The sequence below is a fragment of the Sylvia atricapilla genome, chromosome 2, assembly GCF_009819655.1.
Source record: "Sylvia atricapilla isolate bSylAtr1 chromosome 2, bSylAtr1.pri, whole genome shotgun sequence".
Lineage (NCBI taxonomy): Eukaryota > Metazoa > Chordata > Aves > Passeriformes > Sylviidae > Sylvia > Sylvia atricapilla.
In genome coordinates, this window is record NC_089141.1 from 57,954,949 (window position 1) to 57,981,486 (window position 26,538).

General features: G+C 39.8%; 1 protein-coding gene and 1 long non-coding RNA gene across 3 annotated transcripts in view; both read left to right on the forward strand.

The window, feature by feature from the left end:
- The first annotated feature begins 8,006 nt into the window (after nucleotides 1-8,006).
- LOC136374304 (uncharacterized) lies at nucleotides 8,007-9,245 on the forward strand. Its single transcript, XR_010745872.1, has 2 exons — nucleotides 8,007-8,589; nucleotides 8,710-9,245. It is a non-coding gene; the product is annotated as an uncharacterized lncRNA (long non-coding RNA).
- A 577-nt stretch (nucleotides 9,246-9,822) lies between these two features.
- The window catches only part of PCDH17 (protocadherin 17), an 88,990-nt gene continuing 72,274 nt past the window's right edge, over nucleotides 9,823-26,538 (forward strand). For both annotated transcript variants that reach the window (XM_066313362.1, XM_066313363.1), the window contains exon 1: nucleotides 9,823-13,439. In XM_066313362.1, the coding sequence (XP_066169459.1) occupies nucleotides 10,812-13,439 (2,628 nt within the window). In that variant the 5' untranslated portion in view covers nucleotides 9,823-10,811. The remainder of the gene's footprint in view (nucleotides 13,440-26,538) is intronic.

Genomic DNA, 26,538 nt, shown 5'->3' on the forward strand with positions numbered 1-26,538 from the left:
GGAGAGAGTAAATGGGATTCCATCTCTCTGAGAGATTTAGCAACAGAATTGTTTACAGAGTTGCAATCAGTCATGTTTAAAGTAGAGATACTAACTGCATAACTAAATAAGGGAATACTTTGGAAACAAAAGGGTTGCATAACAGGTAAATTCAGCTTGTAGAATCTTTAGTGTCTGCTGTATAACAAATTTCAAACACCCTTAGGAGAGTTTGAAAATTTGTCAGGGGGTGCAAAATGCAAGTTTAGAAAAACTAAAATAAAAAAAAAACCCAAAAAACATGGAAGTAACTAATTACCAGCGATCTGGTTTAATCCTTTTGTCGTTGTTGCTGTTACTGGTTTTGTTTCCAGTATGAACTTTATCTCCTGAAAATTTATACACACAGATTACTTGGTGCTTACAGTTCCTCTTTTCAGGAACCTAGAATTTGATTTACAGCTACACTTGGAACTCAAAAGTTTCAAAGATGGCATCTTCATCCCACCTGGGGAGTAATTGTAAGAATATTGGCAGAGGTGAATTTCTGTGGATAAGGATCACCTAGTACTTTACATGTGAATTATTCTGGAGTCTTCCTCGATGTTCTGCTCTCTACCAATACTGGAAGGTGGCAACATCAGCTCTGAAGACACTGGTCTTCCTTCATATGAAAGTTGCTGACATGTCTGACGATGTTACAGTTATGAACCTCTAAGTAGTGCTTTGTGAGGACAAAGTGATGCATTGAACCTCACCACACTTCCTTGGCTACAGACAGTACACATTAGCTCCAAAGCAATAGTAATATGGAAATAAACTAGAAGAGTGAAGAGATACAGTGACACACTATATTGAGATTTCAGTGAATTCCCACGTATTAATTACTATTAATAATATTAATATAATTATATTTTTAGGGACTTTCCTACATAAAAAGCATGAGAAATATCCAGTAGCTTTCTTAGATGTTCTTGAGTCAGTAATTTTGTTTGATATATTGTTTGTTTTAATGAAGAGAAGGAAAATATTTGTTCCATACCAAATCTCACTGAGAATAACCCAAAGACCACTAGGTAAGGTATTTTTCTTAGAGGTCTTCCAGTACATCATTTTGCCCTTAAACAGCTCTTATGAAATATATTTATCAAGACTTTTATTAGAGTCTCCATTTTCTTTGATTTTCCTGGTCTTTCATATCATCAGATATGTCTAGAAACATTAACTACAAAGGTCTATAGTGACAGAAAAAGGGGGAATGGCTTTAAAACAAAAGAGGGTAGGTTCAGATTAGGTATTAGGAAAAAAAAATCTTCACTGTGAGGGTTATGGGGCACTGGTACAGGTTGCCCACAGAACATGCTGATCCTCATTCCTGGATACAGTCAAGGCCAGGTTGGATGAGATTTAAAGCAACCTGATCTAGTAAAAGGTATCTGTGGCCACGGCAGGGGCATTGGAACTAGATAATTTTAAGGTCCCTTTCAGCCCAAATCATTCTGTGATTTTATGATTTTGGCTTCTCCAACTTTATCTCCTATCAGTAATTCTATCTGCAAAATATAAATCATTTAGCCAGATCTTTGAGCTTGATCTGCTTCTACCTTTTCCATAAAGCTAGCACTATCAGCACTCCCAAGAAAGTTTTAAATCTCAAAGATAAGACTCTACCCAAAACAAAGCTTGATAAAATATCCAAAGTTAGAATAGAAAAGGTGCAGATGAACATCCACTGGCTCATGCTGATGTAAGACACCAAGCATTCTTGTTCATGCATGGTCCCAGTCTGGCAGCTCTGCAGGTTTGCAGATTATGCACAGTCCTCTTCCCAAGCCCAAGAGAGTATTTTCTTGATTTCCCCTCTGAGACTTATATAGTAATATAGTAGTTCTGTTCCCTGTGTTTCTCAGCATTTACTGGAGTTTCTGGTCACTCTTGATTTTGTTTTCTTTTACCCTTCCTCCTTCTTCTTTTTTATCCTGCATTTCCATAAATTTCTTTATTTGACCATTCCCAAGGAAGGCACAGTATTTCCACAGCAGTCCAAGTCAAAGGGGAACAAGACAATGAAAACCTGTCTTGTCCTGCCACATAATCTTTAAAAGACATGGGAGAGATTAACCATTAAGGATAACTGCAATCAAATTAATTCCATCTACTAAACCAAGTATTTAATAAAAATCAATTATGTTTATACATTTCTAAACAAATATTTAAATTGTTATATTAATGACAGGTTTATGTGCTCTAATCTCTAAGAAATTTGTCACAAATAATTCACAAAACAGATTTTCATCAGTAAAGTACTTCATTATTCAGTGAAGCAAAGCATATTGTTGATCTCTATACGGTTTGATGTAATTTACTGTGTAAACAAAAATAGTCAGGTTTAAGAAAAATCCATACAATATTTGCTTCAGAAAAGTTTAAAAATTATTCAGAGAATATCCTTAATTTGAAAATGAAGATATTTCCTTTTCTTTTTTACAAGATCTAGTGTCTATATTTACAGTATATTCCTATCTCTCTGGTACTGGCAGTGTGTGCATTATGTTAACAGGCCAAGTCATATGATCACATTACTATGCCATATCCTAACTCCTGCACTGGCATCATGTTATAATCAAACAGCTAAAGTGTTTTATTTTGAAATGTTTTAGTTTTTTTAAAGGAGTTTACACAGTAAAAACACCAGCCCCCTCAACCATTATCTGAGTGTCTCTGTCTCTTCATAATTCCACCCAGTTAATCTGTGAGCTACTGGACAATTTCAGTCAAACTTGCAAGTGGTTTAAAGGTGGTTTTAGTTTAAATTTCATTTCAGTCAGTATGCAACATAAATCGATACCCTGAGAGAAGTAAAGGTAGCTGTTGTACCTTTCCAGGCAGCTGCTGCCTGGCCCAGCAGCATGTCCCTCTCAGCCAGCCACTCAGAGCTGCAGGGCAACCATCAGACACAGGAGGGATCTGGTAGTAGTAGCAGAGGGAAAATTAAAAGATACACCTGTAGGAAACCAGTTTTCAGTATTTCAATAGCTCTTACAGAAATTGCTTTTTAAAAAAAAAAAAAATCATTAAGGAAACCTAGTCTGTTTGAAATACGCTGGGTTTTAACTCAGTGTGCCCTGTTTTCACTGTAATAAAAAAAGCGAAAAATGTTTCTGTTTACTGTACTAAATAATCATTAAATAATGTAGCTGAAAAAAGGCATAAGAATACAGATCCTAAGAACCTTACATCTGGCCTAAAACTCACCCTTTCTGTAAGCCCAGTGAATGTGGATGTTTGTGTTTCCAAAATGAAGCAGGTACAATTGTAACCATAATATTCCCAGCTACATAAAAGCCATAGGTATCAACTATTTCAGTGAGAATTTCAGACTTAGTTCTTACTCACTAATTCCGTTTGCCTGAACCCTTTAAATAGCCCTGTGCCTGCTTCAGCAACCTTTTCCTACTCTCTCTTCTTGGGTCCTATCCTCCCATTAGACCACTAACATCATTCGCAGACACTCACCCTCTCTTGCCTTTACCTACTGCCCTGTTATTTTGTATTCCCTTTCTCAGCAATTCTCTCTTCTACATGTCTTGCTGGTATGACCCCACAATTAAACTGACATGAAACTGCTTACATACAGAGCAACAAAAGGAGTTTCATCTGTTGTTCTGTTACAACTTTGAAACAGTATATACTAACAAATAGAAAGAATGTCCTTTTGGTTGAAGCAAGTTGTACTACTTTGCCACTATGGGATGAACTAAATCAGTAGAATTGATTTAATTGAGTTTCTAGACAGTACTTCTCTTACGTTTCTCTAGATACCATGCAATTTCTATTTTTAATTGTCATTTTAACTCATTTTATACTACTGCTACAAAAAATAAATCTTGCCACACCACAATTTGTTGATCATCCTTTTAGTTTTTTTAAAAGAGAAACGGATTTTGTACATTTTAATCCTCAGACATAGTAACTGATCTTAATGACTGCATGTTTTTAACAATTAATTTACCTCATTTTCAGATTCTGTAAGAATGCTTGATGACTACCATTTAGTTAGATGCTTTCTGCTCTTTAAGAATATCACCACTGACACCTTATACACATCCACATCTCATCGTTGTTACTAAAAAAAGTTGGCCTGAGGAAATGCCTTCATTTGCTATGAGTATTATAGTACAGAAATATAACTTCGCTGCAGTACTTTTTGGTTTATAGCTAATGCTAAATAATAGGGTGGACAGTTGTGTCATGGCTTTCTCACACAGGTAAATCACATGTTTGTTTATAAGCGGGTAATTAATTGTCTTATATATGGATGCTTTGTTCCTCAAATTTGCTCCTTGGCTTTTCTAATTTTACTTCTTTCTATTGTTCTCAAGCTGATTGGATCTGGGCTTTCCCAATGATACATTTTAGGCTTAAATACTGAACCTTGACATTTAATTATATTGATCTTTTCCTTGCCTCCCTGTCTTCTTTTAGTTGTTTAGGGATATTTGTTCTGACACTCCTGTGCTATGCTTAAGCACCCTCCACACCAGGACAATAGATTTTCATTCCAGTACTTCTGATTGAGGGTATTTCTTGTTTATTTCCTATTTTATTTTTTTGAAAGAATAAAGGTTTACATGTCTTTGATAAAGATAGAATAATAAAGTAATAGATTTCATCATGAACACCTCACAAAAAAGACTGAATATTGTAATATTTTCAATAAATCAATTTAGAAAATGTTTGGAGATGTGTCCTGTTAACTGCCTGTTATTTTGGTTAACATCAGACTATAGCTACCAATAGACAAACACTTGCAGTATTGAAAAGTAACATTCCAAGGCATAATTTAGCTCCATACATAGTTAATTTTTAGGGTTATACTGGACTTTGCTCCTCTGTTGAGCTTCTCCTACACAGTGTTTAAAGTGCTTTTCTTGATTTGACAGACAGTGCAAATCTTCGATATGTGTATTTCTATTATTAAGGATTTGTGTTTTTTCTGTGTATTATCCTCTCCACAGTCTAGCTTTCTCTCTAAGCTGTTAATAAGCACTTTTTAATTTTGTTTGCTTTTTTGTTTTTTTCATCATTAAATAGAAACTATATATTCAACATACAGTGACATGGCACAACATATAGGTATTATTTGCATTCCTTTGCACTACAATCATACACTTAATTTCCAACTCTTCTTTGCGAAAAAACAAGAATTTCTGATGAATGAATACGAAATGATGATGCCAGTCTAAGTTACCAAATATGCAACGTGTGCTAAAAAATTGACGAAAAATTATTATAGATATATTTAAAATCATCAAACTAATAAAATATTCATTACTTGCACGGGTGGATTAAAATCAATAAATGCCATTTTGTTGTTATAAACTGTCTCATGCAACAAACATCAGCCTGACAGAGGCATATATTCATTGCAGGCAGGATTTTTTAATGTGTACTTTTCCAGTTAGGCATCTAAGTCTCTACTGGGTTTAAGAGATACAATTTGTAAAGATGCCAAGATGGAATGATTTCCAAGAAATCATTAGAAATAATTAATAATCAGCCATACCTGCGAATGAGTATTAAAATGCAGCTCTGCTGAACTTAACACCAGAAAACCAAAGTGTCTGGTAGAGCCAGCAGTTTCATTCATCATTATCACCTGGCACTCAATCAGAGGTTTGAAGATCCAGTGCTAGTGTTTCAGATTTTATTTTTCCTCTAAGTATTCCATGCATGTCGTTGGTATCAATGGATTATTGTAAGCTGCAAGATGTTTGATAAAAAAAGACAGATTTTACAAGCAAAGACTCCAGTTACATGTATAAAGGGTTATATAGTTTTTCCCTTAATTCAGAGTCCTGAGTACTTGTTTTACAAACTGCAGAGTGCCCTCAAATATATTGAATTCTTTGTGGAATCAGAGTATTTATTGTGTAATGCTGAGTCATATAAAAAAAAAAAGTACTCACTAGGATGGACAAAAAAAGTGATGAAGGCACTAGCCTCCTCCTCCACAAAAAACCAAAACAAAACAAACAACGACAACAAAAAAAAAAAAAAAAAAAAAAAAAAAAAAAAAAAAAAAAAACCACCTGGGTTTCGAGGCTGTTTCTTAAACTAAACATGAGAAACATTTTGAGAAATATACATATTATATGACACCATAATGCAAACCATTTCTTTTTCTTTTTTTTTTTTTTCTCCTGCTGGTGCTTTTATGCTCTGAAAGAAACCTAGTGTTACCACATGTGTTCGCACTGAGTCACAGTGTACAGCCCACAGTATGCACGTATATATATCTATACCTACATATATACACATATACACACACGCCCACAGGATGCACGCACACGGGATATACCCCAAATGCAGCAGTATCTCTGGCACGCTAGAGGGAGCCATTACATAATTGCAATGACCCTTTTTACCCATCAATTAGCAGAACTGGCATGGAAAAATCTCTGGATATCCTGAGACATCCTGAAGGTTTGGCATAAGCTGCAGAGTAAGGAGGGTAAAGCAGAAGACTGAAGTTGCAGTCAAACGAGGTTCGCTGACAGCTTAGGGGCTTACGCTGGTGTTTGTTCCACTTTTAATACTGCGCTGCTTTTATAGGGAACTTCTCCAAGTACGTGACTTAGCCAAATACGCCAAATTCCCTCAGCCAATCTGAAGCCCTCATGCAGAAAGCAAAGCCCATTTTGTAAACCAATCCTTTATTTCATCTGTCCATCGTTCTCACGCAGAAAGTTGGCTCGGCTGAGACTAGTGGTTTTCTGCTGCCACTAATGTATGTATAGTTTATTTATACACTGCATTTTAACACGGCATTAGTTCTACAACGGTTGCCGGCAGACTGGCTCTGGAAGGCAAACTCTCCGTTCCACGGCTACAAAGAGGTCCTCAGGACGGGAAGATGGGTCTGGAAAGAGCACCTCTTTGAATACACAAATCTGCAAGACTTTTTTCCAAGTCAAATTATATTTGTGGACATAGTAACTCAAGGCTGACGGTTATCCTGTTGAGCAAGGCGAACGAGCAGCTGCCTTAACTGGCTCTTTTAAGAGATGCTCCTAAAATAATTCAGGAGCGTCTTTTAAGTGCCCTAGGGTTTATTTTCTTCCCTTTTAAATTATATATATATATATATATGTTTTCATTTTTTTTCGCCTTTCCCCCTAATTGTTTTTGCTACTTACACGCTCGTCACAAATGGCAGCTTCATTTCCGTACGCACGGGTCGAGACCGGCCCTCCGGCAATCCGAGCACGCACCTTTCCAGCCTCAGTCCTCCCCCCGCCACCGCCGCCCCCGGCCGGGAGCCTCCCTTGCGCGCCGGGCCGGGGGCGGGCGCTGTCGCGGCCCCGGGCCCTCACGGCGCTGCCGCCACCGCCCCGCTCCCAGCGGGCAGGGGATGCGCTCCCGCCCTCGGGAACTGCCCCTCGGGGAGGGCGAGACCCGCTCGGGGCGGCCCCCGCAGGGCCGGGGCGGAGGTGGCGGGGGGCGTCCTCTCATCCGCACCCCGGCCTCTCGCCGCGCATCCCCGAGCCGGCGGTCACTCGGGGGCCGGCGACTCCAGTCCTCGCCCTCGCTTTGGGCGAGTTCGGGGGCGTCGCGTCCCCCCTGCTTCCCCACCCGTCAAGGCGGAGGAGTTGTTACCACGTCTCACAGATAAATAAATAACGGGGCGGGGGTGAGGGAGCGGAGGGAGCGGCGGTGGCCGGGGGCGCGGCGCTGCGGTGCGCGAGCGGCCAGACAACCGCAACCCGCGCGAGCGGCTCGCGCACCCCGCGTCCCCCTCCGGGCCGATCTAATCAATGACATCCAGCGCCCGCCGCGGCCCCGCCCCCCGCCCGCCCGTCCGCCCGCCTCCTCCCATTGGCCCGGCCGCGCCGGGGCCGGCCGGCGCCGCCGCCGCCGATTGGCTGGCGGGGAATCCGTATCAATGTTTAAGCCGCGGCGTGAGGTGAATAGAGGCAGTCGGCGAGCGGCGCTGGGCGAGCGCGGCGCGGCGCGGCGGCCCCGCGAGTGCTGCAGTGAGGGAGGCGAGGAGGGGGGAGAGAGTGAGCGAGCGAGAGAGAGAGAGAGAGAGAGAGGCAGAGCGCGGCTCCAACTGTTGAATTTTCACTGAATTCTCCACTTACCTGCGGGCGGCTGGTGAAATGGATCTGGTTTATCGGGGATCGGCGTTCGCTCCTCGTGCTGCCTGGCTAAGACTGGCGACCGTCTGTTTGCAAGGGGCCACCCATCAATGAGGCAGAGAAGAATATTTGTTTTTTTTCTTCTTTTGCATTTGAAAGCCTCCCTGCTATACGTTGCAGAATTAACTGTGTACTTTGGGTCCGGACTCAAATAAAGGAGAAAAAAACAGTGCAGAACTGAGACTCGGAACTAGATCTGTGAGCTATGTGTTGGAAACCTATGTTTTTATTGCTTTTTTTTCTTCTTCTTTTTTTTTCTTTTAATGTGAAAAATCTCTGATTTATTTCACACATAACACTGAGGAAAGGTGGTTAAAAACACTCAGCAAAGCAGGAGACAGACGCGCCTCTGTGCCAATGAGTGGATAACAGCCTTGTTTTCCTGATCCTCAGTCTCCCGGAGAAAGAGGTATAGTAAAAGTGTAGCTGGATCCGACACCCTCACCTTCTCCTATTTTTATTTTTTTTTTCTTTCTTCCCTCCTCTCTCTTCAAAATATAAATCTGATTAATTTTTTTCCTATCTATAGAGTGAGTCAGAGAAGCGTTAGGAAGAAGCTGCAACTAATGTCTGTGAAGGGAGCAACATGAGGCGATAGTGAATGTGATTTGTTCCGCTGGATCTGACTAATCCAAGCAGATTGAAACACCTGCATTTCTGGATTTACCATTCATTTATTTCAGGTTGTTAAAGGAACCTGAAATAAAATTTTGCTATCCTCCCCCAGTATTTACCTATACGCTATATCGCTGGGAAAGGTGCATATCGGAGAGGGGGAACGCATCTGGCGTTGCTGCCGCTCTTCTCCCCTGTACTAAGATGCTGAGAGAGCCTGTTAAAGCTTTGAAAGGACTGCAAAAAATGCAGCACACTGATCGCGGAACTGCATAGATTTTAATATAAGCGAATTAATCGATTAAAAGATCTCCCACTTTATTCATCGGCAGGATTGTTTTTCGTCTTCTTCTCCCCTCCCCTAAATGATGAGGACTAGGCGGCAGTGTCATTGGAAGGAGACGCTGAATAGAAAGAAAAGAGAGGCACTTGATAGCGCAGCCCTGTGAATACAGAGACTGTTTCCCTTTTAGCGAGAGACTGAGAGAGAGAGAGAGTGTGTGTGTGCGCGTGTGTGTGTCTGTGTGTGTGGTGGCTTTCCTTTCTCCCCCTCCCTCCCTCCCACCCCCGCTCTTGATATATTTTTTATTTTTTTAATTTTTTTTTTTTTTTAATCTGTGCGTCCAGCCATGGGTTGCCTGTTGCTTTCCTCTCGGCTGGAGAGAAAAGCAAACTGGAATTAAACTGCATCGAGAAAAGTGCAGCTCCTCAGACACGCATACGCACACACGCATAGATACACGGAGAGAAAGGATGTGGTGGTGGCGGCGGCTACTGGCCTGTCTTAAAGAAACCCAAGTGTGCTGCTGATTGAGCACAGTCTGAGCTTTCCCTTAAAATATAGGTTTACTGCTAGTGATGAAGGTCAACTGGTGGGTTTCTTAATTTTTTTCACCCCAAAAGGACGGGTGAGAGGCTGGTAGTAGAGGGAGAGAAAGGAAGCTATAAATCCGAACACTAGTTTTTGCTGTGGGCGGGGGGGGGGAGGGGGGTGGTTTGGGTTTTGTTTTGGTGTTTGGGGTTTTTTGGATTTTTGTTTTGTTTTGGTTGGTTGGGTTTTTTTTAATGTGTTTTGTTTTCCCCTCTTGCCCCGCAATCCTCATCCCCTCTCCCTCTGATTCGGGAAGGAAACAGTGACCCAGGGTATACGAGACAGAGAGGGGGGAAATACCGACGGCAGCGAGATGCAGCTCTCCGCCGCAAGCAATGCAAGATTAGATCTCTAAATGCAGCAAAACACTCCCTGAAAACCAACAACCCCGCGGTGCAATCAGACATTTCACTGCCGCTCACTGCACACGAAGAGAGCTTCAACAACAAGCTGAGACTTTTTTTTTTCCCTTCTGTGTCTCTCCCACCCCTCCACTCCATCAGTCGCATCACAAGGGATGACTAGCAAATCAGCTTTTTTACCTCTGCTACAGAGGTAAATCTGTGATCACCCCCTTTTCCTATGTATATATGAATACACTTATTTAAAAAATATTTCTGATCGTTTTTAGAAAAAACAACCACTGCCGCCAGTTTTTTATTATTGTTATTATTTTTATTATTCTTTGTACATCTGCGGGGATTCAAGGATCGGGAGCACATCGCCTGCCCAGAGGAGAAGACCTTTTGCAAATTTTCTGATTTTTGCAATCCTCCCACTGCCGAAGTTGGACAGACGAAGTAACTGCGAGGGGACGGCAAGCACGGCAAGCTCTTGCTGAAACGCTGCCGAAGCTGCTCCCTCCCCTCCCCCTGACCCCCCCGCCCCGATTGCTCCCTCCCTCTGAGCTACATGGTCTATTTGCTGCCTCTCATCCTGTATCTCTGCAGATGTTTTAGAGCAACAGGTTCAGGAACTTGAAATATAGGGGTGGGGAAAGAGAAGAGAAAAAAAAAATCAAAACCAAAAAGGAAGGAAAAAAGAGCCGCCAGAGGAGGAAGAACAACCCCGACGCAGGAGGCAAAGAAGACGGGGACAGCCCTGGTCGTCGCTGCTACTCCTGCCGCCCCCACCCCTGTTCGGGGATGTACCTTTCCATTTGTTGCTTCTTCTTCTGCTGGGCTCCCGCCCTGTCCCTGAAGAACCTGAATTACTCGGTGCCGGAGGAACAGGGAGCGGGCACGGTCATCGGGAACATCGGGCGCGATGCGCGGCTGGCGTCAGGCGCGGCGGGAGGCGGGATGCTGCCCCCGGATCGTGGCGTTCCCGGTGGCGGCCCCGGAGGCGGCCGCGGCCCCAAGTCCACCTTCCGAGTGCTGGAGAATTCAGCCCCGCACCTCCTGGACGTGGATGGGGAGAGCGGGCTGCTCTACACCAAGCAGCGCATTGACCGTGAGGCGCTGTGCCGGCGCAGCACCAAGTGCCAGCTGTCCCTCGAGGTGTTCGCCAATGACCAGGAGATCTGCATGATCAAAGTGGAGATTCAGGACCTGAATGACAACGCACCATCATTCCCCTCTGACCAAGTCGACATGGACATCTCTGAAAATGCTGCACCAGGCACCCGCTTCCCCCTCACCAGTGCCCATGACCCAGACGCTGGGGACAATGGTCTGCGCACCTACCTGCTCACTCGTGATGACTACGGTCTCTTCTCCCTCGATGTGAAATCCCGTGGTGATGGCACAAAGTTTCCGGAGCTGGTCATCCAGAAGCCATTAGACCGTGAGGAGCAGAGTCACCACACCCTGGTGCTGACAGCATTGGATGGCGGTGACCCACCACGCTCAGGCACGGTTCAGATCAATGTGCGCCTCATTGACTCCAATGACAACAGCCCCATCTTTGAGGCAGCCTCCTACGTGGTAGAGCTGCCAGAGAATGCACCACTAGGCACGGCAGTCATCGACCTCAATGCCACTGATGCCGATGAGGGTACAAATGGAGAGGTGCTCTACTCCTTCAGTGGCTACGCACCTGAGCGCGTCCGTGACCTGTTTAGCATTGACCCACAGAGTGGCCTCATCCGTGTCAAGGGCAACCTGGACTATGAGGAGAGTGGCCTCATTGAGATTGATGTCCAAGCTCGGGACCTGGGGCCCAATCCTATCCCCGCTCACTGCAAGGTCACTGTCCGCCTCATAGACCGCAATGACAATGCTCCCACCATTGGCTTTGTCTCCGTTCGCCAGGGAGCTCTGAGTGAGGCTGCCCCACCAGGCACTGTCATTGCCCTGGTGCGTGTCACCGACCGTGACTCGGGCAAGAACGGGCAGCTCCAGTGTCGGGTGCTGGGCGGTGGCGGCGGGCCCGGTGCCGTTCCTTTCACCTTGGAGGAGAACTATGACAACTTCTATACTGTGGTCACCGACCGACCCCTGGATCGTGAGGCACAGGATGAGTACAATGTGACCATCGTGGCACGTGATGGGGGCAATCCCCCGCTTAACTCCACCAAGTCATTTTCTGTCCGGATCCTTGATGAGAATGACAACCCACCCCGCTTCAGCAAGAACCTTTATGTGTTACAGGTGCCTGAGAACAACATCCCTGGAGAGTACCTGGGCTCAGTCTTGGCCCAGGATCCTGACTTGGGCCAAAATGGGACTGTGTCTTATTCCATTCTGCCTGGGCATGTGGGAGATGTCTCCATCTACACCTATGTCTCTGTCAACCCCACAAATGGTGCTATTTATGCCCTAAGGAGCTTCAATTATGAACAGACAAAGCACTTTGAGTTTCGTGTGCTGGCCAAAGACTCGGGTTCACCCCACCGTGAAAGCAATGCCACAGTGCGTGTCACTGTGCTGGATGTCAATGATAACGCTCCCCTCATCGTCCTGCCTGCCCTTATCAATGACACTGCTGAGCTGCAGGTGCCACGCAATGCTGGGGTGGGCTACCCTGTGGGCACCGTCCGCGCCCTGGACAGTGACTTTGGAGAGAGCGGGCGCCTCACGTATGAGATTGTGGAAGGCAATGAGGAGCACCTCTTTGAGATGGACCCCACTAGTGGTGAGATACGCACCTTGCACCCCTACTGGGAGGAGCTCAGCCCTGTGGCTGAACTGGTGGTAAAAGTCAGTGACCATGGCAAGCCCAGCCTCTCCGCTGTGGCCAAGCTCATAGTCAGGGCCTTGGCGGGGCCCCTGCCCGAGGCTGGCGAGCCACAGGTGAATGGTGAGCAGCATCGGCGGCCACACTGGGACTTGTCGCTGCCGCTTATTGTGACGCTGAGCACTGTCTCCATCATCTTGCTGGCTGCCATGATAACTATTGCTGTGAAGTGCAAACGAGAGAACAAGGAGATCCGCACCTATAATTGTCGCATTGCCGAGTATAGCCACCCTCAGCTGGGAGGAGGGGGAGGCAGTGGCGGGGGAGGAGGAGGCAGTGGCAGTGGAGGGGGCAAGGGCAAGAAGAAGAAGATCAGCAAGAATGACATTATGCTGGTGCCCAGTGAGGGCGAGGACAGCCGGGGTCCCCTCAATGTCATGAATGTGGTGAGCAGCCCATCCCTGGCCACCTCACCCATGTACTTTGACTACCAGACCCGCCTGCCCCTCAGCTCTCCCAGGTCTGAGGTGATGTACCTGAAGCCCGCCTCCAACAACCTGACTGTACCCCAGGGACATGTGGGCTGCCACACCAGCTTCACAGGGCAAGGGACTAACGCCAGCGAGGCTCCCCCGAGCCGGATGTCCATAATTCAGGTAGGAGACTTTTAGAATACCCTGGACCTCACTCACTTTAGACACTGGTTTAATTTTCCCTTTTGTCTGCAGTGTAAGCACCACTGAAGGGACCAACACAAGTCACTAAAGAGAGGTGGACTTAATAAAAGTTGAACCAGACCATATGTGGAGGGTCTGGTTCTGCTGTAGCATTGATGTTTCCCATGTGATTGAAAATAAAATGCCCACTGAAACACAGAGTTATGGCAGTGCCAAAGAGGTGCATGTGAGAGTGTGGGCAGGCACTTAGTTCATTTGAGGCATGCTGGGGTATTTTCCCAGGAGTCTGTCAGACAGAGGTGAGCACTTCCACATGTTTCACTTCTCTTTGGTTTGGGGTGGAGAAGAGGGAGGGCATTTCTACAGTGGTCATACCACCTGCAGTAACTAACAGGACAGGGAAGAAACTGCACACTGAGGACATCTATTGCAACAGTGTATTACAGCCCTCCAATCTTGTATATAAATATGAGCTATCGTTCCAAGACACGTGTTTAATTTTTTCAATTTCATTCTTCAGAATATGCATCCGTAAATGTATTTTTTTGACAGTATCATTGGGGCCCCATTGCCTCCTCCTCTCCCTATAAACAACTAAATTTTCAGTGCTGAAAATTCTGCTTAGTCAAATAGAAAGAAAATGTATGTGGTGGCTCTCTCCTACCTCCAAATGTTAACAAAACACATCCTGTCATAAACCAGCAAAACAACTAGTCAGATTTCCAGTAGCCTGAGTCAACATTGATGATTGCTTTATAGTAAAAGACTTACATGCTCTGTCTTCTACCAAAGCTCATTTAGAAATTGTAGCTGGGCTGCATTCTGCTGCCAATTATGCCCACACGGTCCTCTACTGACTTTTGTGAATGTGAGAAATGGCAGAATTTGGACCATTGGATCTAGGGTACTGATCAAAGTACAACTTAATTTTTAGCAGGTAGATTGAAGTCCAAACTCAGAAGATTTATTTCAGAGCAGTGAACTTGCAGAGTGAAGGTGAGGGCAGAAATTGGCTCCAGTTGATTTAATTTAAAATATTACTTCATGATTAATGCAGCTTAATGTTCAAACACTACAGGTATGTTCCAAAGTGATTTTTAACGTTTGAATTGAAAGCAGGCTCTGGATAATGACTATTAAATATATTTGAAATGTCATATCTGTTTTATCCTGTGGTTCTCCTGGTATGCTGTTCTGAGTCATAGGGGAATGGGCTGAGTGTATCAGAAGTGACACAGACTCATTTTGTGTATGCAGCTAGTGGGAAAGAAGTTGCACTGTAGTCACTTGATGTACCTAAAGAAGATTCATAATACCTTGGAGTTACCATGCCCTGTGATCTGTGAACACCAAATGTTCTATTTGCCATCTATATCTAATATTTTAAACTGAATAGAAATGGCCAAAAGTAATGGGCAGTTTAAAGAACCAAAATCCTAGTAACCCGTGACCTGGAAATGGAACATTTTTAACTGGGGAAAAAAAGAAAACAAAAAAAAAATAAAAAGCTGCCTGTACAAGGTCACTGTAAGCTGATCCTCAAGCGACTATTGAGTTGTGTCACAGAAACAATTTCATTTTATGCCTATCATGAATTTGTGTTGCTATCAATTAGGTGAGTGGAGCAATACTTAAAATCTGAAATTGATTTTAACAAAAAGTGACACTTTAGGGAAGAGTTTAGGTTAGGGCACAACCAGAGATAATTTGATTTATTATTCATGCTTTAAAAAACAAGTAACTTTCCATGACACTTGTTTAAGTAATGTCAACTTTTTTTTTACTGTAAAATGGAGTTGTCAGAAAGTTTAAAAAAACCCACTCCATATTTTTCCCTACTGACAAGTGTAATAGTTACTAAAAGAAAGAAAATTATACTTTCCCACAATCATGTAATGTCTATATAAAGCAATTAATTAATGTATTGATGCTACTGAATAGTAAAGTTTCAATTGTAGTGTAAAATCCCTATGGAAAATATGATTCCTTCATTTTTACAGTGTTCACTGTATAAGATCAATCATGATTTTTTCCCCTGAAATCTATATAAAGCTAAAAGAGGAATTTCCTCCCTTAAAAAGTGTGTTGTGGTTTCTGTAAGAGTTTTCATTATGACAACTAAGGAAAATGTTAACTGAAACTCCTCATAACATATACTGGTATATCTAATGCTGGTCTTGTTTTTCGCTCATTATCTATCTGCACAGAGTGTTTTAGAGGTTTGCATGGTCCAGTCAGTAGATTAGAAAACATTCAGTTTTACCTAGTGTACAACCTGTTCAAACATACTTATTGATACTATATTTTGTAGGTGTATTGGCAAAATAGACACAGTAAGAAAGGGTGTAGTTGGTTTCTATTTAGAAAAGGCTCAGATTTAAAGCAGCTAGAGGGGAAAATTGATCCTCTTCACTATACTTTTGCATTACTAAAATACATTTTGTATTCTCCATCTCCACATCCCTGGAGTAAATTTTATATAAAATTTGCATTTAGAATGTAGGCACTACTTTATGTCTGGTCCTGTGCTTCTGCCTCATGTAAAATTTAAACTGCAGACATAAGGAGAAATAGTAAAGAATCAGCCCTCTCTTTGGATCTACTATATCTTTAATCGCTCCAAGAAACCTGTGTCGGCATATGTAAATTACACAGTTAGGAATCAAAGGTGTAGGCAGTGAAAAAAAAAAAAAAAGAAAAAAAGAAAGAAGAAGAAGAAAAAAAATCCAGCTGCTTTATCATCTCTTTTAGTTAATCAATCCAGTTAAGCAGTTTTCTTCAGTACCTCAGTAAGAGGAAGGTAAACAATTGTGTAAGGGTTCTCTAACAAATGCTCCCATTAGGTTTTAAAGATATATTTTTGAAACATGGTAATCCCACACTATGTAATTCATACAGTGGAACTGCATTTCTTCATTCTCATTTTCTCAGCAACTGTTTAATGGCACAATTGTCTTTAAAACTTTATATGTGTATATATATATATATATACTTACTATATATCTATGGAGATGTATATACATGCTAAATATTATATTATTATTTAGTACATCCAATTGATTCTATAAATATTTGATAGCAAATAAATAATTTCTTTCCCAGTAAGATCCAAATTTTCTCACTCTTATTAGGAGTGCATATTTTTTTTCCTTCTGCTTACTAGTAAGACATAGTGAAGCCAATGGCCTTATGGTTCCCTTATTTCTCATGAATAGTATTTTACTCTACAGATAGCCCAATTTACATCAACAGATACCTGTGGAGTAAAGTGTTACTTAGTGACTAGGGGTTTCAAGGGATCAGCAGTTGAATGAATTACTTCCTGATATGGGTAAGAGTGGTATAATCTTTCCTCTCTGTAAGTGACTTCTGTTACACACTAATCACACAATTTGAGAGCTTGTGTATTTGCTCACTACTTTGTGTAACATCCACCTGTGTACCACAGTTGCACGTGTTACTTATGTATGAATCAATGAAATACCATAAAATTTAAATAATTTAAACATGCATACATACATATATGTATGAAATGTTGGATTGGCAGATGAGGATGCTGTACACATTCAGCTTTTATTGGTGCAAGCGACTTGCAAGTTCTTAGGCCTTCTGAAAACTGACCATTTGTGATTGGATGTGCACCTGAGATAGATGTGTATTAAGAAGAGTGTTTAGTAAAATATTGGCAAGTTACACATCTACACTTTAGCATGTTTCATTGTTCTGAACTTCAGCAGTTATTTTCTAAAGATACTTTAGAAACAGTGCTTTCAAGCAAAAGTCTATTAAAAATCTTTAAATATAGGGTAGTGCTGTACAATTTTCATTGCCAGGGTCAAAATTCTGTGTGACCTTTGAATCAGTAAAGAACCAAACTATTATTTTTTATTGGAGAAAAAGAAAGCAGGAGAAAATGGAAATTCTACATGGCTGAAAGATTTCTGTTCTCTCTAGCCCTTAAAGACTACTGGGAAAATTTGGTTCATGTCATTCTGGTGACCTACTCACCTGACTAAAAGAAGCAGAATTTTGTTTTTTTTGAAGTGCAGACATCAGGAAAAATAAAATACACATGAGTGTATCTCACCTACCAAAATTCTGAGTTAGTCAGTTTGCCTTTCCCTGTGTGAACAAGTCACAACAACTTCTTGCAGATTTCCAATAGGTCGGAGTGGATGGATAAAGGAAAACAAATAGTTTCTTTACACAGTAGTAGGTTCCAGAAATAGGTTCCTCAAAGTGACATATCAGTAGTGTAGAAAACTATCTGCAATTTGCAAGTAGTGTTAATCATCCTAGAGATTATTTATTGCTGTACTTGTGGTGGAATAATTATAATTGGGGAGTTTTGTAAATGTATGAGGAATAAGGTGGGTGTGAATAAAAAAAGAGGTGGTCACAGCTTTTGTTAAACAACAGTTAAAAAAGAATGACAGTGCTGAAAGAAGCTCTCAAGCTGGGAATTGCTGTATCTGCTGTACCAGGCACTCCCACAGCATTTCAAGATAAAGTACAGATCATTCTTAATGCTTCAGGCACCTGATGTTTATGATGTGTTGATAGATTAATGTCAAGTCCCAGTGCAGCTTCATCGCCAGGTGTCTAGTAGTACCTAAGAAGATAGAGTCTTCAAGGGACTTAAAAAACCCCCACGAACCATATTAGTTCTGCTGTTCTGTCTTTAAATGTGCCATTTCATACTTTGAGAAACTTCTGCTCAGAAATTTCAAGATTACAAAAAGAAATCTGCAGCTACTGCATATAAGGAGAAGCAGCTTTTGTCATAGAAGTTGCAGTCCTCCTCAGTGATTTAATTTCCTATCTGAAAACAGAAGTATATATTTTTTTTATTTTTACATCTCCTACCTCAATGGAGGAGTGTTATTCTCTGTTCTCACTAGAACTAGTACAAGGTAACATTTTGCATCAAGAGGATACTAGAGCAGTTCTAAATATTTGCAAGTTTATACGCTATATATTGCAAAGATTCATGGCTGCATATTCTAGAGCTGTTATCTAAAGACACTAAGTTGTGAGATGCAACTCTTAAACTACCTGCTTAGTATCATTATTGTAGCTTCAACAGTGTTTTGCAAGGCTAGATGTCTTACAAAATAACTCCTCTGAAAGCTTGCATTGTGTGAATACAGTCTGGAGTTTTATGTACAGTCTGGTTTTTTGTTACAGTGTTCTGGAGCTTTAGTTTCATTCACTGGATGAAATCCATCCTAGAGCTGACTATCCAAGAATTTCAGGACAAAACCTTTCCTATGCTTCCATGAAGTGTTTTTGTTTGCTTGCTTGTTTGTTTTTTGTCCAGATGCACACACATTTTAGGACAAGATCTGGCAACACCCTGCTCTGCACTAGCTGCTGAAATAGACAGAGGAAGCAGAATTGAACTCCCTTTTTGTGTTGCATCTCATCTGGTCTTGATCTTGAGTTCCCTGCTGGTGATATTTATAACACTTATTTTAAAAAGATCATTCTTGATACACATGTCCATTTGAAATCTAAAGAACTTTCCAAAATGAAGAGCTGTAATAAAGAACAATTAAAAAGAGGAAAAAAAAAAAAAAAAAGAGTCTAAAGTGGAATATACATACTATGAAAAAGAAAAGTCTTTCCAGAACAGAAATTCTTGTTAACAAGAAATTAGGAATAATAATATCTCTGTAGAACTTGCTGTTTTATAAAAGATGTGAAATAAGGTTGGCTGTCACAGCTCGCAACTGCTCTTAAAGTTGCCTGAGCTTTCTAAATCTTTGTGTTCACTATCACTACCTAAACTTAGATGGAAAGATACCTATAAATTTATGATTACCAGTACAATTTCAATGACTGATCAATCCTTTGAAGAGTTATCTTTAACAACATACTTTCTCAAGTTTCTCTTAACCTTCCCCATGCTGATGAAAAGGCCTGTTCTTACTTATAATTCAGTCAATAGCATAATTTTGATTTCATAAATGATTTTAATGGTTCAAGAGTGAATTGTGACTAAGACATTTCTATGAATGCAGCTGCAGCTACAAATAGTATGATTGGGCCCTTCATTTTGAGGTTTTCGTAATTTTTTATTCTTACAGCATCTTAACAAACAATTAAGGAAACTGGAATTTAGATGTTTTTGTAACGATGATGTGAGCTGTAACACATCATCATAGAATAGTTTAGGTTGGGCATAGTTTTAGGGTGATCAAGTCCGATGGTCAACCCAGCATAATCATGTGTACAGTGGAAAAGAAATCTAATACTCCATTGAACATATTTCTGAACACATTACCATGTTTTCATATATTTTTGAAACTTTGAATAAGACAACATTATTGCTGAAACTCAGCAAATATTTTTGTGTGGAAAATTAGCAATAGGTAAGCGTGAAATATTCACAAATTTACTTGGTATTAAGAAAGTATAGATACAGTCTGGTTTCTCTGATAAGACAAAAGTGTCATTAAAAGAAATTCCTCCTAGGTCACAACATCTGGATGTAAACCAGATGGGATTTTATTTAAAAAAAAAAAAAAAAAAAAAAAAAAAGTTTTTTTTGTCTTTTTTCCCCCAGCATTTTTTTCTTTCGCTTCACTACCTGCCTCTCCAGGAAGCATTAACATACCAACTAATATTCACGTATATGTTTCTAAATATCATGCCTAATTTTTCTTTCTTTCGTTGTTTCTAGAAAAGTTAAAAATGTCAAGTTAAATTAGTTTTAGGTTTTGCCATGCAAGGCACTCCTTCTTCTTACAGAAAGTGGATGTATGTGGTTCGGTTTTGGATTTGGCTTATTTATTTTCCTGAAGAAAACATATATGTTGCATGGCAGAATTCTCCAGATACTTCTTCAATCCTGGACAGTACCTGCATGTATGACAAAAAAGACATTTTGACACTAGCATTAATGTTTTCCTATAGGTAAAAAATTCAGTGATAAGAACTTACCCAAGAATTTGTTGACCAGAGCAGAAACACAGCTCTGTTTTTATCTGCAAAATATAGAAGCAATCCTCTGATGCCAAAAGGTCAGTGTAGAGCAGTTGGGACAAATTTTTGCAGCAGATAGCCTGAAAGCTTTATGCTTTCAATTGTATGGCTACATCAGCTGTAAGAGAAGTGGTAAAATTAATGCTAAAGGGTTCAAAAATACTGGAAACAAGTAAAACTCTCAGGGGACTGCAGGCTCTTGCCTTAATAGAAAAAAGAAAAAGAAAAGAAATAGAAAAAAGGTACTAGGAAGAAAGTGGCAAAATGACTGGGGAAAAAGCTTCCTTGAGTTTAAGTGTTTTATTTGTTAGGTTTTTAAGGCGGTAATCAAGGATATTAACTAGTTACTGCTTTTATTGATGAGATGAAACAGAGTAATGTGCAGCTGCCGTAATTCTTAGCTAGGGTGTGTTCTATGCCCTACTAATCTATTTGTCATAGTGCAACCTTTGTTTTTCAGTCTGCTGTAGACTTTTAAAAAGAATGTTCTGGATTAATTACTGCAAACTCTATGAGAAAGAAAAAAGTAAATTATTAAGCATTTTAGATAAAATACTCAGTATTAAGTATTATATTTAAGAACAAGCAAATTCTTATGAATGTCCCTGTTAATTAGGATATTAGACAGTGCTTTAAATAATCTTCCTGAGCAGTCATATATTTTCTAGCTAAGTCCCAAAGGCTGCTGATACATTTCCTTCTTAATAAGGTCACACAATAACCATCTCCTTCTCCTACTCTTTTGCTTCCACATAGGTAGTGGTCTTACCTATACAGAAAGGATAGCAGATCAATTAATCTACTTCTTGACATGAGATTTTTTTTTTTTTTTTGTCCTTAAAACTGGGTCCCTCTACATATAAAGACAAAACTGCATAGTTTTGGCTAAATATTAGTGTTATTGGTACAGAGAAACAGCATAAAGATCAATTCATATCACCCTTTGGTTCATGGAGGAAATATCTCCTTTTCTAACCCTCAAGACAATCAGTCCCATACTGGTCTATTTTCAATATAATAAGGTATAAGCAGTCTAGGCATGTTAAGTCCTTCAAATTAAGATATTTGATTTTAGCCATGGACCTTTCTACTGGCTTTGTGGCATATGTCTCAGATCAGAGTTTTTTACGTTCATAAAATACTTTAACCCGTAACAAAAATGTTCCTAATCTCATCCTGTTCCCTGCTGGGTGGCTTTGTGTTGCAGTCTCTGTGGCCTGCCAAAGGAGAACTGCAAAGGGGGAAGGAAAAGTCTTGTCATGAGATGCAAATGCATAATTTCAGCTGTGTGGGTGATCTAATCGATGCATTGCAGGTTCTTGCAGTGACAGGTGCATGCAGGTTTATTTTCAGAGAGAGGTTCAGACCATCTCCTGATCTGTGTACCACATGTGTGTAGTGCCTGGGCTAGTTCCAGTGACACTATGATTATTTGTATTTCCAGCCCTTGCCCTGGAACACATCCAGTCAGTTTTATTATATTGAAATGGCTCTTACAGTTCATTGAGCATCCAGCATAGTACTGTTGAATGTGACTGGTGCATGTGCATATATTTATTAAAACAAAACAAAACAAAACAAATCAAGCAGTTAAACTGCATAATTATGGGAAAACTAATAATAACAGTAAAAGACCATTTAAGTTAACAAGCTTTGTGATCAAAGAATAAATACAGGTTAGATAAATGAGACTCTAGATGTAACTAACCTACATAAATAGTCTCCGGTCTGATTAGAGAATAGGAATATATTAAAATAATCTTAAAATATTTAAAAAGTATTTTACTTCAATACTTTTATCATTTTTAGTTTAATTTAATCATATTTTTAACATTTCCCCTCCATAAAAAGAGCTAAGTGATAAGCTACTTTTACGTGCTTTTGCTTTTTGATTAACAAGGTTTACAGTGCAAAAAAAGTCTAAACTAATATAAGTAAACAAAAGTAACAGTATAAGTTTTCATTCTGGTCTGACTGTGTTGTGTGTCAAAAACATAAAGCATTTTTTAATGTCTTAATTTTAATTTTTTTATGTGGCAATGTTTTTTGATTGATTTTTAATTAAAGAAAAACATTAAAGGGAACATTTAAAGGACAATTTCTTGTTTACTGTCTTTATCAGCAGAGAGCAGCCTTTGTAGTGTTTGAAAGCTGGTGCATTAAAAATCAATTTCAAGTCTTCAAAGCTGTAAACTCTTGCTTGCTTTGTAGATATATACTGTTTTTAAAATCAGTGGAAGCACAGTTGACAATTGAATTAAAACAAAAGGTAAATAATGGTTTCATGAACATTTGAAGGATTTTAATGTATTTTACAGCTACAGGACTTTTTTTATAGCAACAGACATGTGAATAATAATTTGTAGCTTTTAAATGCATAATTTGTTCCTAAAGACAGGTTTTTTGTATTCTTTTATTAAGAGCATTTTGTTTTAAACTGCTCTTGGTGTTATTCTGTTGTTTTTAGTGAATACTATGATTCAGACATAGAATATGTCAGTCAGTTTCTTTACTTACTATATTTCTGTCTTGCTCTTTGCTGATTGCTAAGCAACCACTTATGATTGTTTAGCTATGAATCAGTTTAAAAAAAAAGGTAAGCTGTAGTGGGCTAAACAAATGTTCATTAATTCTTAATGAAAATATTTAAATTCTATAAAATTTTAAAACTAACAAAGAAAAGAATATTGTTTTAATGATGTGCCTCAGATTCAGCACTTGAGTGACTACCAGCAGAGTCAAAAATGCTCTTCTTGTACAAATCTAGAAAAAAACATGTCCTTAGTCAGTGCAAAAATATTGAGGCCTGTGAAAATATGCATATATATGTATAATTAAATTAATACTATTTCTTTCAGGGCAGGATCCTTAAAACACTTAATCAGTGATCATTTTAATTTAGGTTAATATAACCATAAAATTAAATAGATCATTTACAGGTGTGGGGTTCCTGATGTGCATAAGCATGTGCAGAATGCTTCCCAGAATCTGCTAGTCTGTGTTACCTGGACTGCTCCCTGTTGCTTCTCTCCTTTGCTTTTAGAGCACTGCAAAGCTGCAAAAGCTGTTAGTTTCACTTAGCCTCCAACTGCATTTTCTCATATTGTGTTGAGATAGTCCTGATGTCTTGCTTTCTTGCAGAGACTTGAGTAATTTGATATGCAGATTTGAAGATCATAAAAACAATCCTGCTTTGATGATCATGAGCCAGATTATCCAGCCACAGCTGTAAAGTACCAAGTGTGTTCTTTTGTGATCTCTTCATCGTTTCAGTGGATCAAATGACAATAAGAATATAGTGGAGTTTAGAGTGCTTGGGAAATAATGAAATTAAAAGCCTTTTTAAAATGACAACCACGAAGCCTTAGAAACTATTCTATTTCTAGGCTATGGGCCAGATAATATAACTGTGTGTAAGCATGCATATGTGGATATACACGGAAAAGAGAGCAGAATGGAATCAAAAGAACCATCTAGATGGATAAAAGGCATTATTAATGAGCAATGTTCCTCTAATTTTTTTTTCTTTTTTATATTGTGTATGATCTGTACAGAGCTGTGTAGCAGCATTCTGGAAGATGCTGTCAACCTGCACCTTTTGCTGCAAACTATAAGGCATCAAGTTTAGAGACAAATGATGTTGTCATTTTTTTTTTCCTAAGGTAAGAGTATTGGTAAGGAAGGACCTCATTTTCCACTTCATGATGGAATCCTGCTATCAGACTTCAGGATATGTGATGATTAAAAGGAAGTATAATTCATGCAATATGTGAAAAGAAACAGTTCTTAACTTATTCCATGAACTGCATTAGTTATTAAAAAGCACACAATAATTTGCATCTCATAGCTCCTAGGCAAGAATTGTATCAGTCAGCTTTGTAGCTGTTGGGTGAAAAGGAGGTGAAACCAAGATGTCTGTTATTTATTTCAATATACAATCTTCATTTTGTGTCAATCTGTACATGTATTTTGTCTGTTTAAACTACATGTAACTTCTATTCAGGTGTAACAGTCAATAGTATTGCAAGGGGTAGAAACAACTGTATGAGTTTATTTTGTTATTATTCATTGGCCACCACATACATGATCTTTCCAAAAAGTATACCTCTCATTATTGCAATGATGTGATGTAACAAAATAATAATTCCTTCAAGCTTGAAATAACTAATTTTAAGTACTTTCCTGGGCTCACTTATTTCAAACACCCTTCCAGAATTGTGAAGAGAACTTGAATTTCAGTTCATTTAATATATGTGTAGACCACAAATAGTCTTTCCTTCATACCCTGATGTTGGCAACTTAGGAAACTTAGGAACGAGTATCTGGATTTCCAGATTTTTGACCTACTTGTAAAACAAGAGGAGGCTGTTTCTATTAAACAAATGTAAGTTTCAGGAACTTTTGTTAGCAATGGCAAAAAGATTTAGATAAATTACTTGCTGTCATACTGGTCTTGCTGATAGCTGTGGATGAACAAATAGGCACACATGCTGAATAGCCATGGGAGGAGAAGATTTTTTTAAGGGGAAGTTTTTGTTCCGATTTAGGTTTTGGTTTTTTTGATAGTGTTTCATAATAAAGACAATTACATCGTAATTTGGGTTAGAATGCATGCCCAGTTCCCCATCTCAAAACCCAATTTGTTACTACCTGTGGCTATTTCTATTAAAAAAGAAACATAATTACTATGAGTCTCAGCAGTCTAAGAGTAAATTTTTGCAATTACAATACTTCCCTTGGGCAGATATATGAAAATGGCAGATTAATTCCTGCCAGTCTATTCCTTGCACATTCTTCAGGATCCTGGTAGCTTGGACCATCATTATATTGGTGCTGTTTATTATCCTGTGGCTAAGGTTAAAGAAGGAATGCACCTATAAACCTTCAGGATGCTATAGGATGCTATACCACTGCCTTGCAAAGTCTCTGTGCTGAAGTGTGATCCACAGCATCCTAGGAGCATGATACTCGTTCTGTTTTCGTGGAAAGAGAATAATTTTGCTGTTGATTTTACCACAGTTTAGAAGCATATTTTGTATTTTATTGCTTTATGCCTCAAAAGATTTACGTAAAAACACCAAGCAAACTCAAGTTTAATCATTCTTAGGAATTTATCAAGACATAAATAAGGCTTCATGTGAACTGAAAAATATGATAGTTCTTTAATATGTTATAGCTTTTGTTTTATTCCAAATAGCACAATGTGATGAAACACCAGTAAACTAAGATGGCCCAGGAATTATGTAAAGGAACAAATTCCCACAAAAATAATTCATCTTCTAGTGGGTTCCCCCCCTGTTATAACAAGTTTTGAGGGCACATGAGTAAATTATTGCATGCTAAGGCTGTGCTCCTGGAGATCATTCTCTGCAGCTAAGCACCTAACTCCATGTTGAATTCCAGTGAAGTTGGAAGTTGGCATGGCTTCATGTGGGCTCCTGATCCACCTGCAGAGAGCAGCATTAGTCTGTGTTACACTTGATCCAGTTTGACTACCAGGAAGAGCAGTATGAACAATCCCAAGTTGTTTTGGTTTTTTTTGGGTTTTTTTTTTTTTTCATTTTTCATGAATTTTTGTTTGAAATTTCTTGCACTGCGCTTGTAGTATTTTCTTTTCTTTTCCCACTTTGAAAGAGGTTTCCACATGCTCAAGTGTCTGAATGTCAACCTGGGGACTTCTGTGATGTCGATATTATTTAGAGAAGGTTTCATTAGTTATTTTCTTTGAGAGGTCATAAATAAAATTTTAAAAAGTAAAATATATATATACATCCTTCAGCTGATGTTCAGTGCACTCCACTTTGGAAAAAAGTGCTCACATACTGGGTGAGCATCCTGCTAATTAGCTAGAGAGGAAGTCCATAATTAAATCTCTGTGTTCTAGCAAACTCTTCAGTCAAATATTAGCATTCATGTTCAGTCACTCTATCCCTGGTGAAACCTGCAGCAGTGTCCTAGATATTGACAAACCAACACTGCTTTGGAACAGAAAGATGACTTTATCTAATTCTGGAATCTTTGCAGAGACAATATCTTCTGTGAATCTTCTTAATTTTACAGAAACATCTGATTTCAGTGTCTTGATATGGCA